General features: G+C 40.7%; 1 protein-coding gene across 1 annotated transcript in view; it reads right to left on the reverse strand.

Annotated features, from left to right (window-relative positions):
- WWTR1 (WW domain containing transcription regulator 1) overlaps nt 1–10282 on the reverse strand; it is a 121747-nt gene extending 111465 nt beyond the window's left edge. The window contains exon 1 of the mRNA XM_024208591.3: nt 9394–10282. Within this exon, the coding sequence (XP_024064359.1) occupies nt 9394–9809 (416 nt within the window). The 5' untranslated portion in view covers nt 9810–10282. The remainder of the gene's footprint in view (nt 1–9393) is intronic.
- Nucleotides 10283–17148: the final 6866 nt, after the last annotated feature.

The raw sequence follows: 17148 nt of genomic DNA on the forward strand, positions 1-17148 counted from the left end.
AGCCTATCCAAGCTTATACCCACTTGACTGGATTATAACAAATAAAAATGAGCTAGCTGATACCTGATGTCCCTGTATCTTACATACTACTTTCTACTATTTTCTCTTTTATATTCTCTGTAGTTTGACTAACTGCACACCTTTGCAGCAATACAAATAAAAAGTGCCTAAAAATTAACTATATTTGTAAAACATGTTTTATTTCTAATTAATCTATACACATGGGAGATCCTAATGCAGTTTTTCAGTTCTTCAATTCAATGTTTCGGAGGTAACATTTGGCATGAAAGTTAATTTCTTAAAACTTGGAAATCAACCAAAGCAACACAATTAGCAAACTCACAATTCCCTGCCAATCTCCCTAATGCAATGCACGTTGTCATTAATTGTATGGAAGTTTGCATGTACCATATATGTATATTGTATACACTGTGTAATACATTTTAAAACTATACAAACATAAAAGAGACATATAAAACGTAAGATGACTGCACTCAACAACTTGCCTTCAGGAAACCAGTGTAAGCTTTTGAATAATCATTCATGAAGTTTCCTTCCTGTTCTATTCCATTATTCTTGACCATCCCTAATAACTCACATGTTTATACAAGCCCTGCATGCAACCCTGGCAATGTACTCTTTGTAATTTGTCAGATATATGTAGACTACCTTTAAGCACCATTATTAGCTGGGAAAAGTACCTAAAACTACCAGAAAGTCAGTTTTACCTTCATGTAACAAGACAAGAAGTTTAAGGACTTTGTACTAAGAGAATTTAGACTGACATATTATACCTACAATTTTTACTACTAAATGTATCTGCCCAAAGACCATAATTAGGCTTGGCAGAATTCAACTTTTTTTTTAAATCATTTTGATGGATAATATTGATATTATTTTTAAGCATTTTTTCAATTTTTATCAATTTTCACATTTGTGCAAAATTATGGGGTTTAATTTTTTTTCAATTTTTATCTATTTAAATTGTCACAGTTGCATGAAATCATGGGGAAGGTCAGATGTTGCTATATATAATTATATAATGACAGATGTTGAGACTCAAAAAGTTAAAGTTTTATAACCATTAAAACAAAAAAAATTCAGTGTTACATGTCAAAATATACAGAGCTTTATATCAAACTCTAATAAGTTCTCAAGCTCCATATTTCTTACTTTGCCTATCTGTAAATTTCAATTATCAATGGAAATATTTTTTGTTGGTTTGTGTATACAATGCAATTGACATTTACCTCTATTTACTGATAAATAGGGTGACCAGATGTCTCATTTTTAAAGGGACAATCCCGTTTTTTGGGACTTTTTCTTATATAGGTGCCTATTACCACCCCACCCCCACCCCCGTCCTGTTTTTTCACAGTTGCTATCTGGTCACCCTACTGATAAAAATCAATTTATTTCAAGTCTAACTATAATCAAATTAGGCGCTCAAACTCAAGATGTAAAAAGTGAGTATGTGTGTGAAAATATAGTTGCACATTTTTCTGAGCAGTGAAATTCTCATTTGTTACTATTAAAACACAAAAAGCCAAATTTTGCTTTCAGTTACTTGCGTACAACCACAATGAACACAGTAGGGTTCCAAATGTGTAACTGTCAGCAGAATATGGCCCACCATCTACAGCTTTTATTAGTATTTTCTATCATAACTTTCAGCACCAATGTTACTGACCTGCAAAAGAAATGTACTAAGGTTTCTCATGATTGATTCCCAATTATTATCTCTACTGAACTTAAATTACATTTTTCATAATGACTTTTTCAAACCAAGTTTAAATGTGTGTGTGCATGTATGTGTGTGTGCCTGTGTGTGTATATATATACACACAGAGAGAAAACTCTTCATTGTTGAAAGTGTAAAAGATATTTTGTTTGCACTGTAATAAAACAAACAATCTTCTTCAAATAATACAGAGCCAAATCCTGAAGTCCTCATTTAGTCCTTAATTAGACAAACCATAAAGGACTTTGCGATTTGCACCTTATCAAACTTTGGTTAAGAGAATCAATTTTCAAATTCCACTTGGATTTTCTTTTGTCTATGGTACTACAAATTACCAAATCAATGGAATATATAGACTATGCAGTTCCTGAACCTGTAAGTGTTCTCCATGTGGAACTGAATGAACTGACTGTGGGGTTATGTATGACCACCTGCTTCTTTAAACTGTATTAATGGATTTGTTTGCCTCTCCTATTGGATTGCAGTGCATCTCCCTCCGGCACAGGCCAGTCACTCAGATTTTGCATAGGAATGAGGGTTTGACCCCCAAAAAAGTAATTTAAAAATGACAGAATTTAGAAATGGAAAATACTTAGTAGATCAAGTCCATCCCCATGAAACTGGAGAGATGAAGTCAAATTCTGTTCTCAGCTGCACAGAAGCTATGGAAGTTACTCTGGATTTACACCAGTGTAACTAAGAAAATAATTGGTCCATAGACTCATGATAAGTAATGCATTAGACATTAAAGTGATACTGGTAAACCTGATCTTAAATGAAAGGTACTTTAGCATATATTTAGGAAAACTACTGTAATGGTATATATTTCACCAGTTACCAAAATCATCAAATCTGTTTAGTTTTGATGCGTACATTCTGACACTCAAATGCTCTGTTAATAAAAGTCAGACATAGTTGAATTGTCGTAGAATAAACTTTGGTTTTGTATTAAAACTTTCATACCTATAAAGGACTTTGTAAAGTAGTTAAATAAACACATTGATTGTATACAGCAGCCATTGTGGACTCAGAAATAGATACCATATACCCTTGGACATTATAACCCCTTTTTTATTGAGCGGGAATATTGGCAAGGGGACCAGGATTATCCCCTATGCACGGTCATGGAATCACTACCTTCCACCTGGACAGTCATTAGAGATGGGGAAAAGGCACCTAGATTCTAAAGGATGAATGAAATACTCTAAAAGGCATTGCAAAGTGCCTTCAAGTGACATCATCATAGGACCTAATCACATCGGCCATACCATCAGGGACTCGTTCACCTGCACATCTACCAATGTGATATATGCCATCATGTGCCAGCAATGCCCCTCTGCCATGTACATTGGCCAAACCGGACAGTCTCTACGTAAAAGAATTAATGGACACAAATCTGACATCAGGAATCATAATACCCAAAAACCAGTGGGAGAACACTTTAACCTGTCTGGTCATTCAATGACAGACCTGCGGGTGGCTATTTTACAACAGAAAAACTTCAAAAACAGACTCCAACGAGAGACGGCTGAGCTGGAATTGATATGCAAACTAGATACAATCAATTTAGGATTGAATAAGGACTGGGAATGGCTGAGCCATTACAAACATTGAATCTATCTCCCCTTGTAAGTATTCTCACACTTCTTATCAAACTGTCTGTACTGGGCTATCTTGATTATCACTTCGAAAGTTTTTTTTCTCTTACTTAATTGGCCTCTCAGAGTTGGTAAGACAACTCCCACCTGTTCATGCTCTCTGTATGTGTGTATATATATCTCCTCAATATATGTTCCATTCTATATGCATCCGAAGAAGTGGGCTGTAGCCCATGAAAGCTTATGCTCTAATAAATTTGTTAGTCGCTAAGGTGCCACAAGTACTCCTGTTCTTTTTGCGGATACAGACTAACACGACTGCTACTCTGAAACATTGCAAAGTGAGTAGCTTTCTAAATCATAAAATTAAAAATAGTGAAGATGTATGACCTCTTGCCTAACACCATCACACTATACATTAATACCAAAGTAAGCCACAGTGTTGCTGCGCTTTTACATCAGTGGTTGGCAGTAGTTTAAATACATTTATGTAGTTCCCTGCTGTAGACAGGTCCGTAGTGGTTTGGACCAACTACTGCAGAATACTGTAGTACAAGGACACTATTTTTTTTCCTGTTGTGGAACCCAGTTTAATAGAGAGATTGTAAGACTTATAGATAACTCCTCTCCCTTTTGGAACTAACTAACATCTTACATTCATTAGGGCAAATATTTTTATTTTTGAGTACAGTACAGCACTGAGTACATTGTCTGCACTAAACAATAATAAATAGTAATCCCTATGGCACTTTCAGAAATTACTTTGGAATTTGCTATGGGAAAGTAGTATTAGGAAAATATGTATGTATAATAATTGTCTTTAATACTATACATCTTGTTGGTCCTTTCTGGAAAAAGCATATTCATACTGTTTCCTTTTGCTTCCTATCTCCTCTCCCTTTCCCTACTCCATGCACATGCTCAATAATATAAAACGGACCAGATGTGAAACCAAGCTTCCAGCCCACCATTGGCACTAGAAGGAAAACTTGGGGCATGCCATATAAACAAAACACTACCAACAATTACACTGCTTTTTCCCTGAGCACGCTTTTATTAGTAAATTTTACTTTAAACTGCTAGCATTTACTATAACATTTTTTAAAAATACACAATGGTAAAGATAAAAGTGGCAACCAGTTCCACAAATTTGTTCAGTACAAAAACTGTACTCTATGCAGACCTGTTTATCCTCTGGAATGAAATCACAATCCAACCAGAAACACTAACACACAAAGAGAAAACACTTGAACCTTAGACTTCATTTGAAATATTAGGCTATGCCTCCTATAAAAATAACACCATAAGTGGTAATAAGTATTAGTTGAAGAATCCTTATTACTACAGACACATTTCTGCATGTTGAATAATATGAAATTGATACTGTCATATACCAAAAAAAGGACCATGCATAGGCATGCCTATCTTTCCAGAAATCCTCTTTATTAGAAGAAAAATCAAATTTAAGGTTTTTCCACACATGCACACACAGCAAAAATGTTTTAGATAACATTACTGCATGAGTGAATGTGTTTATTAGTCTGCTTTCCATCCCCCCACTTCAGTGGTTTGGTATTTAATTACAGGGTGGAGCGGTCCTGGGGCTACTTATGTTTCTTCCAGTCATAGCCAGAACTCCCCTACAGGAATTAACATGCAAGACTGTGATCTCTACAAGTTATAGCTAGTTCTTGGTCAGCAAAGCTAACCAAAACTTATTGTTCATTAACATTTACACCATTACTTTCATTTAATCATCTTGAAAAGATAGATAGATAGATAGATAGAAAGATAGATAGATATGCTGAATTTACATTAAAAATCTTAACAAATACAAAAATATAATGTGCTTTGATAAGAGTAGGACAACTTTATTTTTGCTGTTTGACTTCCTTCTGCTCCTCTCCCTCACAACTGATTTATGCCAATGACTCTGCACAAATAAATGTTGAAGACTGGATGACAATGTAAACTTTTGAAAAGATAGCCTCTAAGAATACACAAAATTAACCTTATATATGTGGTCTGACCAAAACTGTTTTTAAAATAAATTAATCTGACTGACCAATCTTATTACTTGTCTCTGACATTACAGATTATTTTTCACTTGGCTCTTAAGAAACATCATTTAACACTATTTTAAATCAGGATTTCTCCAACAAATATTATTTTCTCTCAAATATATTATACTCAGTGGTAATATTTGATATTTTAAAAATTGATTATTAGGTAGCTAGGTGTTATCCTCAAAAAAATAATACTGCTTTGCCGTATAACAAAACTTTCATTCCACACATTTTTAATTATAATAAAAAATCCCAGCAATTTAATGATTAACAAATTCTGTTGGACAAATAAAACCCTAACAAACAAACAAAAAGTCCACAATACACACACAAAAGATTCCAGGTTAGACAGCGATTCACACACACAATGTCAACCTTAATTAAAGGAAAGAAGAGTAAGTTGTGAACCAAGACATGTCCATTTTAAAAAGTACAATAAATAAAGCACAAAGTAACATAATAAAACAAAATTCCCCAAAACCTGTCCTGATTTTTTTTATTATTGTTATGGGAGAAAATATAGAAGATAATTTTATTCGGGCTTACATGTGCAGGAGATCAGAGGGCCATACTCTTTTGGCCTATATAGCAGGAATGCATCTAACTTTGTGGGGTTTTCTTGGCTGAGTATGAATAGTTCTGTGTGTCACAACAGTGTGACATGGGCTTGGAGGTATAGCTGACAATCAATTTTAAGATCAGATGAACGAAATGAGTAATGATAAGTAAGTACTGCTCCAGGATAACTAGGCCACATAAATGACACATACCTTTTTACACTTGATCATATCTTTTGATACTTATTTACCAAATGGAATGTAGAATACTAAAGAAAAGAAGTGCAACTTAAGAAATGGACAATCATCTGCAGCAAATGGACTTGTGTGCTCCCATGTGCAATTCCCTTTCCCAGGTAAAAATAGAAGAATGATGGGAAATTGTAAATACTGGTTTTGCAGCTGGGCCAGCATTATGCGCACAGCATGGGTAAAGGTGAGAGCACAGGAGATCACTTTGATCTTAACCAAAAGCCAGATTGCTGACAAAAGTATAGTAACTCATCACCTTTAATGCCACCATCAGCCAAACCCTGAAAATACCTGTTGGCTGAGTCCTAACAGGTATTAACAGAAAAACCTGTATTTAAGGGTGATTGTTTACAGTGCTGTTATCAGTCTCTTTTTAGTCTTTTCCTTCTTTCTATAGCTTTGTCATTGCTCTCTTGGGGACTAATCCTGAAAGATACTCAGTGACAAAGTCTCCCATTGCCTTAGGTGGTAACTCAGAGCACTCAATAACTCACAGGCTCAGACCTTAGAAGCATGCTTATTTGAGCCATCAGAATGTTATCACTAATGTAGACTAACATAAAATGGCAGAATAGAGGAGGTGTATTTTCATGTTTCACAGTAACCTGGAGCACAACCAAAGGCGGGACCTCAAGGTCCACAGGGGAAGTGCATAAATGGTTTGGGTTTTGGGTTTCGGAATCATCCTCAGGTTGCAAAGCGGTCAAGTGATGAAATCATAATAAAACCGTGTCACTGATTTTCTTCAGAATACAATCTTCACTAGCTTTACTTCTAGCCCTCTCATACATTGTTGATGCAGATGGCATATATTATGTCATGGCTAGGTTCAAGCTCAAGGAGCTTCCTATTTCCCTTGATGGGAAGTTCTGCTAAATGAATATAGATCTCCTGCAGCCTGAACAGTTGAACTCCCACACTATTCTTATATATTTGTTACACTAACAAGGTTTTCTGTCACTGACTGTTTACAAACTGAATATTCTACCACTTTGTTTACAATGAACTCTGGAGTACAGGAATAAATCTATTAAAAGAAATTTACCAAAATAAATACAGTGATTATCAGGCCTGCTTCACTGCTATGCACCAGTTTGATGTCGATGTCAGAAATAAAATATAATACTCTTTTGGGCAGAATTATTAACCAAAACGATACTGGATGATGTTGCCATACATACGTCTTAAAAAAAAATAGATGTCACTAGTATAAGGAAGCATCCAATGTCACTAAAGATATGAAAGCTAAAAAAGCTAAAAATATAATTTACACCGGTTGCACTGCAGAATTACATTCCATTTTCAAAAGCCACCCAAGATATGAAGGATGGCCTTATAACTAACGCCAGGAGGCCTAGGTTATGTTCCTATATCTACCACAGATATTCACCTTAGGCAAGTCACAAAACTGCACTATGCCTGTTTCTCATTTCTGTAAATTGGGGATAACAATTCCCTACTTGACAGGATTGTTGTGGGGCTTAATTAGAGGATGTAAAGTGCTTTTGGATTCTCAGATAGAAAGCAGTACAGAAAAGCACAGTAGCACAGCCTAATAGATAGAGCACTGGACTAGGCCTCAGGAGACATGGGTACTATTCCTGGTTCCCCTACTGGCTTGCTGACCTTAGGCAAGTGACTTCACCTCTCTGTGTCTCAGTTTCCCCATCTGTGAAATGGGGATAATGAGGCTTACCTCCTTTGTAAAGCACTTAGCAATATACTGATGGAAAATGTTATCAAAGAGCAAGGTATCTTTATTATTTTTGTACAGTGTCACAGAACTGTCTAATTAAGGATCATGTTGTTGAGATTCCATGGCAATAAAGGATTGAACTAAGGACACTAAAGCAGCTTAATCTGAAGACTCTCATTTTTGTGAGTTTCTATCTCAGTTATTTAACCTAGTTTATTTGAATGAATGTGCATTAATACTAATTAATGTGGAAACAATGGGAAAAGATAACCTTATATTTCACTGAAATAAGTGTTAATATACTGCAACATTTAACCTGTGACACCATTTAGGTCACATTTTAATGCCCGCAACACAGCATATACTCACCTGAGACCATGAAAACAATCATACCTATATTTTTCTCTTGCTATTTATTAAGTATTCTCATCCTGTTTACATCCAAGAGTCCTTTCATAAATGTATCATGAAAAAATCATGTGACAAACCATGACAATTGTATTATGGTGGAGTGAACTGACTATAGTAATCTAAGTAAATTTCTCTTTTTCAGTACTAACAGTCAAGATAATTTGCAAATCAAGAAGATAAAACAAAAAACTACAGGATACAGAAACTTCACAAATGGCATATTATCTCCTATCCGTATGGGCTCAGCCTTTAGTCAGACTCCATCATTCCTTATAGATTCGCTTGTAAATGAGTGTGCCCAGGTCCTCCCGAATGAAATTCCTTAAAATGGAGTGATCCGTAGAATGTCTCTCCGTGATTTCTATGGTTTCTATGTGTACGAGACTTGTGAGAATTTCATAAACTTCTCCATGGCACCCACACCAATTTCTGAGTTTCAACAACCTACATAAGACCATTGGAAACCATCCCATACCATAGCCTTTGCTATCTCCACTTCAGCATCAACATGTGAGAAATATGGTAACCAGCCAATTAACCCTCCCCCCTTCATCATCAAAACCTGGCAACCACCTTATAGCCCCCATAACTACGACCCCCCAACCAGCTTCTATGTCATCCTAGAGGAACATGGCAATGACTAACTTCATTTTCAACAGTCAGTAACCCCAGGGCCCCTTTATCCCCACACCCTGCCCCAGTGCAAGAATCTTCTTTGCCCCCATCATCAATGCTCTATATAAGGAACTTGGTAAAAGCCCTCATTTGCCCCCCACACCTGGCCGAAGTCCCTTTTACATCCATCTGTCCGTCCCTCCCCAGCCAGCTCATGGTCCCTTTCACACATCCCCTTACACAGCCAGCTTAAGGTCCCTTTTACACCCCTCCACTCACACAGCCGGGCCAAGCCCCTTTAACCACCACCCCCCACCCCACACACACAGCCGGTGCAAGGCCCCTTTAACCCCCAAACACACAGCGGGCCCAAAGGTCTCTTTCAGCCCTGCCCTTACACCTGCCCCCAGCCCTCCTCGCCCCGCCTGGATCTCCAGGCACCCTGGGCCCCACTTACTTGAGGAAGTATCTCTGGCCCGTGTGGGTGAGGGCCATCTCCCAGCCGGGCGGCAGCGGCAGCTCGTCGGTCACGTCGTAGGACTGCTGGCGAAGGTGAGCGTGCTGCTGAGCCGGGCTGGGGGTGGCCCCGGCCCCGGCGCCTAGCAGGGAGGCGGGCGAGGAGTGTGAGCGGACATGCTGGGCACCAGCAGCGCTCAGCCGGGGCGGGTGGCTGCCCGAGTCAGTGCTGGACTGGCGGGAGTGCGAACCCGAATCGGGCTCCTTGAAGAAGGACTCGGGCAGGATCTTCTTCCTCCAGGAGCTGGGCTTGGGGTTCATGACCGTGTTGAAGAGCGCCTCGAGCTCCGTGTCCAGGTCCTGGGTGACATGGATCACTTGCTGCCCCGGAGGCGGAGGGACGGGAGCAGGGTTCATCTTCTGCACCGCAGCACCAGCTCAATGCAACAAACTTCCCAGCGGGAGGCAAAGAATCAGCAGCGGATCAGGGATCCAGGGCAGATCTCCCCTGAAAACGCCTCTGTATCCCGTCAAGGGGCGGGCAGTCAGCAGCGAATGGGGAGGGGGTGTCCCAGGCAGCACCCCAACAAACTAGGGGATGGGCAATCAGCGAATGAGGGGTGCAGGTAGTGCCTGTATCCTACAAGGGCCTGGGCGATCAGCAGCAGATAAAGGCACTTCAAACCAGCCCCCCACAAAACGTCACTGCACCCCTCCCTCGAGTGCCTGGCGTCCGGACACTCAACAACAGACCAAGCAAGGGGTCCGAGCCAGTCCCCTCAAACACGAATCTGTATCTCGCACGATCGAGTGCATCCGAGTCAGTCCCCACGCAAAGTTATGCAACTTTCTCTGAAACTTTGGCTACTTGCTGCAATTCCCGGGGGGCGGGGGGGGGGCCCTTTAAAGGGGGGAGGGAGCCTTTAAAGGGCTGTCACCGGGCGAGAGCTGGCTGCTGTCCGGATTCCAACGGGGAGCAAGGCACGCGGGGGAGGGGGAGTCTGGGACGTTCCGAATCCGAACGTGGGGACCCAGGGAACGTTCTATCTGCCACCAGTGTCCGGATCCGGGCCGGAGTCGCTCGCTCGCTCTCCGCCTGCTCCTCCCCCAGCTGCACAGAGGCGGGCAGGATCAGGACTTTGCTTCTTCTGCGCTGGCACCGCGTTGCAAAGGCGAAATTTGAAGGCCGGGGTTGATTCTGTCCTCACATCCTCACAGTCCAGGCTGCCTAAGCCTGACGCACAAGGCGCTTTGCGCTGCGGGGGCTGCGCCGCGGCTGCTCCCAATCCCGGACTGTCCCAAACAAACTTTGCGAAAAATTCTCAACCCTGAGAATAAGGCGGGGCAAAAAGTTGGGGAGCGGCATTATTCATGAGCAGTGTGCCTAGGGCAGCCCGAGCCCCGCCCCCTTCTCCTCCCTTCAGAGCTCCAGCCTCCCCAAAGCCGTCGTGGAGTCTCAGCTATGCGAGAAAAGGCTCTCGGGGGTGAGGTCTGCGGGGCTCTCGTCACTCAGAGTCCCCGGCGGCGGGGCTGGTTCAGGTTGCAACACTTGAAGGCACAAGTGGCCTTATTAGGCGGAGCAAAGGTGCCGCCTGGTCGGCTGTAAAGAGAGATCGGCCCGCCGATCCCCTAAGGGAGCCGCAGAAGGGCACAGACTCCCCCGGTCTGCTGTACCAGCCCCGATTGCAGCGTCGGGCCAACGTCCCAGTAACAGCGCCAAGCGGTGCCGTTTTCCCATCGTTACCATATTTGGTATCCTGAAGAGGAAACTCGATCTCCCACCCCCGCTTCCCAGCTCCGTGAGACACACCCGGGCGGGTGGAGCGAGCTTTGACCTGTGGGAGGACCCCTGCCCTGGGGGCGGGAGGAAGAACCCTCGTCTCCTGTGGGGAGAAGAGCCCGGCCCTGCGGGATCCCCCGGGAAGGGCTGTTCCCCATGGGATACCCACAACTTGTGGGAGGATGGAGAGTGCCAAGTCCTGCTAGGGGAAGAAGAGCCCTGGCTTCCTCAGGGTCCCCCAACTCTTTAGAGGAAATCTCTTAATTCCCCCTAAAGGAGTGACGTGGCACCAGCTCTCCATCTTCCTGGTAAGGCTTCTCACAAGAGACCCCAACTCTCCCCTCTTCTCTTTAACTGTTGTAGTCTCCTGGGGCAGATATTAGCAAGAGAGCCTCCCCGGCCCCTTGGAGATGGAGTCCATCTGCACTACAAACACAAGTGTATTTGGGGACCCTGCAGAGTTAATTAATCCAACAGAGTTAATTCCTTATTGTACTGAGGGGACCATTGAAGTCTCCAGCTCCAGCTGGAACATGATCTGAGGTCACAGTTAAGGTCTCATCCATTCTTCAAGATGGGTGTTAAACCATTCTTTAACAGAGGTGAAGAAAACTGTGTTAACTGGTTGCCTTGACAGTTGTAATTTAGTTGACCTATTTTTTAAAAATTCCCCAATCTGAACCCATGCTTTATTTATGTGGGGAGGAAGAGGGGAAACTAGGATGTAACCTGAGCCCCCAATATGGATGTCATATTATGAACAGGGGGCCTGAACCATTTTACCTAGCACGGTTTGGTATAAAGGTGGCAAGTTAAAGTTTGTGTCTTTGCATTTATTTCATGCAACAGATATTTTATATTAAAATAGATTCTGAAACTTCCTTTGACATTCTATATTTCATTCAAAGTTGCAATTCAAAGAAGTTCCTATAATGCTAGGAAACAGATTTTTAAAAACTGATTTCTAAATTGTTTCCTCTAACAGCATTTTGGTTCTAATGGAGACAGATTACTACTTTAAAAAAATTCTCAAGACTGTTCAAAAACTGTAATTCAACTCTCAGAGCAAAAATTTCTTAGATGAAGCCATTTTTAATGGCAGTTTCCTAGCATAGTGAATTTAGAGCTGAGATGCTCTGATGACAGGTGCCAATATAGGAACTAGACCGATAGAAATGGATGGCAGTGAGAAGCTGAGATCCATAATTACACAAATTATCTGTTTCTAGCTATTTCTTCTGCACTTTGTCCCGTAGCTACACAGAATCTATTTTAAACAGTTTATAAAGAGGTTGGCTTTATGACGACAGGTTAGATCTGAACTTTCTCTAAAATTTTATTATAGACCCACCTCAGTCTGATACATGCATAAGTAGTAACATTTCAGCTATAGTGCTGATATTCTTCTGCATCTGTCCTTATCTCCATTCATCAGTCATTTATATCCTATAGTAAGAACTAGTTGGGTTTGTCAGAATACATTTTGCTCCATTTAATTTACATCCAGTAGCCTAGTTGCCTTCAGAACTTTTTCCTCAGACTTCCTGTAAACTAAACCTCTAGGCCTTGCAGAATCTCACTCATTTTCCCAGTGAAGATTCATGAGGTACTTTTGATGCTCTAGCTTGTCTTTGTAGCTTTTAAGCATACACTGATAGGGTGTGCATTACTGAGCTATTTGCACATTTCACAGGTACTCAGAGACATTCAACCTTTGGCTTTGTGCCTCACAATACACCCAAGGTGTGCCCCAAATGTTCTACTATTGCCCACCCTGATGTGGTTTATTTTGCATTATAATAGCCATGTAAAAACACTCTCTAGGAGACATAGCTAGCAAAGGGCAACCTCCTCCCTTCCCTACCACCACATGGATGCAACTAGGTTGACAGAAGAGTGCCTCTTGTGGCACAGGTAATGTTGTTCAGGATGGTGGTGGTCTTACGCTGGCAGAAAAACTCCTTTGGTTGGCATTTGTGGTATGGACAAGGCCTAAATTTGACTGACATAGCTATTATAGTACATTTCACTGGGGTATACAAGGCCCTCAAAGCATTTGCTGCTATAGTAATGTCAATTAGGGTATGATTTTCTTATTGCACCATTTCTATACCAGCAAAAGTCCTACTATAGAAACAGACATACCAGCTTAAAACTGCTTAGAATCATAGAAATGTAGAACTGGAAGGGACCTTGAAAGGTCATTGAGTCCAGTCCCCTGCCTTCACAGCAGGACCAAGTACCATCCCTGACGGATTATTTTGCCCCAGATCCCTAGATGGCCCCCTCAAGGATTGAACTCACAACCCTGGGTTTAGCAGGCCCATACTCAAACCATGAGTGATCCCTCCCCCCCTTGTATTGGTATAGCTTATTTTGCATGGAAAGTGGCACAAGCTGTATCAACAAAAGCACATTTTTGCTAGTTTGAGCTATGCCTACATTAGCTATACTCTTGTACCTATAATGGCAAACCTTTTCTAGTATAGACCTGGTCGTGATTCAAAAACCAATAGATGCAAGATGCAATTTGCAGATGTGCCTGAGGAAGGCTTCTCAAGTTTGGATTTCCTTCCTTTCCCCCTTAAGGAGGTTATATGACTTTCCCAAGATCAGCAAGTGAATGAAGAGTAGAGCCCAGCTATCCTGACACACAGGCCTGTTTTGTATATGTATTGTATGCCCACTAGGGTTGCTGGGAAGATGATGTCATAAACAATGGCAGTATCACATTTCCTAAAACATCTAGAATGCACATTTTTGGTTACAACTGAACAATCCAAACATATGTTGTCAACCAACAGAATACAGCAATATTTTCTTCACTTCCTGTCCTAAACTGTTGGGTAATGTTGTGCACCATTAAGCAGATGCTATGGTGCATCTCAGAAATTGCTGCAGCTATTCAGTGTGTAAAATTGGTAAGGTGCTTTGTAACTGTTGGGGTAAAAAGCTACAATATAAATATTAAAGGATTGTTTCTAATACATTATCTAGCCAATCATACTTTGATTTATACCTGATTTGATGCTGTGATTTTCAATAAATTATACAAAGGACCATAAAGAAAACCTCAACTATTTTGCCTTTCCCCCCCCCCGTAAATGAGAACTAGACAATTCTTAAATCTAAGTATGTAAAATGCTAATCACTCACCTAAAACAGTAATCAAAACAATTTATCCCTATTTTAAAAATACATGCACTGCTTTCTCCTGAATCATCCTTTGGATTAGGGCTTGATCCTGCTAACCCTTACTCAGGCAATTAAGGGTTTCCAGATTTGGGCCCTAGGATATGTGGTTTATAACTGATTTATAATCCATAGCATCTTTCTTCCCAAAGAACTTTACAAATTGTATACATCCAACACATCTAAAATGCAGTCATCATTGGGGGTGCATGGTGATAAACTCTTCAGTATGCGGGACATCACAACAATTGTGCAAATATGACATTTTTGCAAAGGACACTAAGATAAATGTCTATGAAAAGAATACCACGGAATCTTTAATGTTCATACAGCACAGGCAGGACCTAAATTTTTAAGTTATTTTCAGAGAACCCTGTCTATACAACTCTGTATTAACATTTTATGGATGAAGGTCTGAGTCAGCCTTTTTGGGATTTGAATCCGTGATTCACAGTCTAGGTAAGTCAGACTGCAAGCTGAGACCCCCTACACCAGGAGTGGCCAACCTGAGCCTGAGGAGGAGCCAGAATTTACCAATGTACATTGCCAAAGAGCCATAGGGATACATCAGCAGTCCCCCACCATCTCCCCCCATTCCTTGCCCCCAGCGCCTCCCACTTGTGGGCAGCCCCGCCTGCTGCAATCAGCTGTTTCACAGCATGCAGGCAGGGCCCAGGACACACACACCCCCTTCCGCCCATTCCTGCTGTGGAGCCACTGGTTGGGCACCCCTGCCCTACACCATCCCCTGAAGCAAGGAGAGAATTGGATCAAGTGATTCAGTTATATGGTTTCTGGAAAGGAATGGCAAACTTGCAACATTTCAGCTTTTTGCACACCTAAAACGCAGACATTTAAAAAAACCCAACAAATACATTATGATGTCAGGATGAGTAAAATAAGGGTGGCTTAGAAAAGCCTTTAGCCTCTCACTTCAGGACATAAACAAACCATTAATTCCTGAAGTTAGGAAGAAACCTTCTCTATGGGCAGTTTATTCCATAACTGTCCACTGTGGATTTTTTCCAGGTTTCTCTGACACAGCTAGTACTGACCACCACCAGAGATGTTAATCAGATAGAGGATGGAAATTCCTATGTTTCTACATCATGATGGGCCAATGAAGATGACAGAATATGCAGAAAAGGCAAAACTGTCAAAATGAGAGTGAAAACGCTAAGGAAAAGATTATATGAATGATAGCAATGCAAGCAACTCAACAAGTGAATCAAACAACTGAATCAAAATATATCTTATTTGTTAGAATAAAAAGTGTTTGGGCACTAGTTTAAGTGATGCCTGTACTTTGAACTTGAATAATTAGAAGCTATCCTGATTGCCATTTTTATATAAACCATATATGCAAAGTTTTCCATACTAAAGCTATCATTGTTTGCCATAGCTTCATGGAATAACGTTAGCCTTGTGCAGATGTGTCCTGACTTTTGCATCCATGATGTATTAGCCATCTGATCTGTCATTAACAAGGTAAATACCTTTTTGCACATTAATTTATCAATATACAAACAAATTCCACAGATTCTATTTAATGAAAATTGTTATGCTATTGCCAGTGAAAGTGTATTAAGTTTTACAAACAGCAGGGTAGGCAAACTAGTGTGGGGAGGATCTTACACCATTTGAAGTGTGGCAGAAATGTATTGCATATGTTCTGAAGCATGCTTGGTCATGGTGGTTTGTATCTCAGCCTGAATGCTATTTTCACTTAGGTAGATTTGGGTGTATATATTTGTTGTTTCTCTTGAAACAGGAGGTTCTTGCACTTTGATAAATGGATTGAAAGGTTGATTGGATTGATATCATTTACTGTATAGTGTCTCTAATTCATGCAGTCTGTAGTCAAATTGAAATTCTTTATTACACAAATCACGTAAACATCATTTGTTTTGCTCTTAGCAGTCTGCCCACTAAATCATCTCCAACAGGACTACTAGTAATATTTGAAGCTTCTGAGCAGGTTTCAAACTACCAACTTAAAACAAAACCTGCCACAAAAATGTCCCCTCCCCACCACCCACACTAATATGGATCAGGTAAAAGCAGAGATTTAAAATTATAGTAGGACAAGTTTCACTTGCTATATTCAATCCTCAACCAAAAAAAACCTTTTATGGTCCAGTACCTCACAACCTGGATATAACCTGAAATGGGTGTAGAGTCTCCACAGAGCTGGGGCTGTGCTCCACACCAGACCCAATAAGGCGAGCTAGGAGATTTACTTCCTCTTACTTAGATAAACTAGAAAGGCATAATTTAACCTATACATGTCTTGCCAGATTATCTCTAATCTCAGTTTTTCATTGCTACACAACACCTGTTGCAATCCATGGAAGGTTACAAGATACAAGAGACGGGGGGCTTGTCCACACACAAATTGGAACTGAAACAAAATAAATTCTCACACCCTTAGTTATTTTGGTGCAAGTCTGTATGTGAACAATTATTTCACACGAAGAGTGCCCTATTTTGATTTGCCTTTACCATTTTAAATTAAATCTGGCAGATCCAGGAATAAAACCCAAGTCTCCTGGGTACAGTGGATATGGTATGGGACTATACCAAATATAGCTGGGTTTGTGAAATGTGTAGTGAAATGAATAAGGACGGACATAAAACTACCTCACAGGGCTGTTGTATACAGTGTTTTTGTAGCCACGTCAGTCCCAGGATATTACAGAGGCAAGATAGGTGAGGTAATATTTTTTATAGGACTAACTTCGGTTGTTGAAAGAGAGAGAAGCTTTTGAATCTACACAGAGCTCT

This window comes from Terrapene carolina, unplaced genomic scaffold, assembly GCF_002925995.2.
Source record: "Terrapene carolina triunguis isolate 2854851 unplaced genomic scaffold, T_m_triunguis-2.0 Scaffold88, whole genome shotgun sequence".
NCBI classification, from domain to species: domain Eukaryota; kingdom Metazoa; phylum Chordata; order Testudines; family Emydidae; genus Terrapene; species Terrapene triunguis.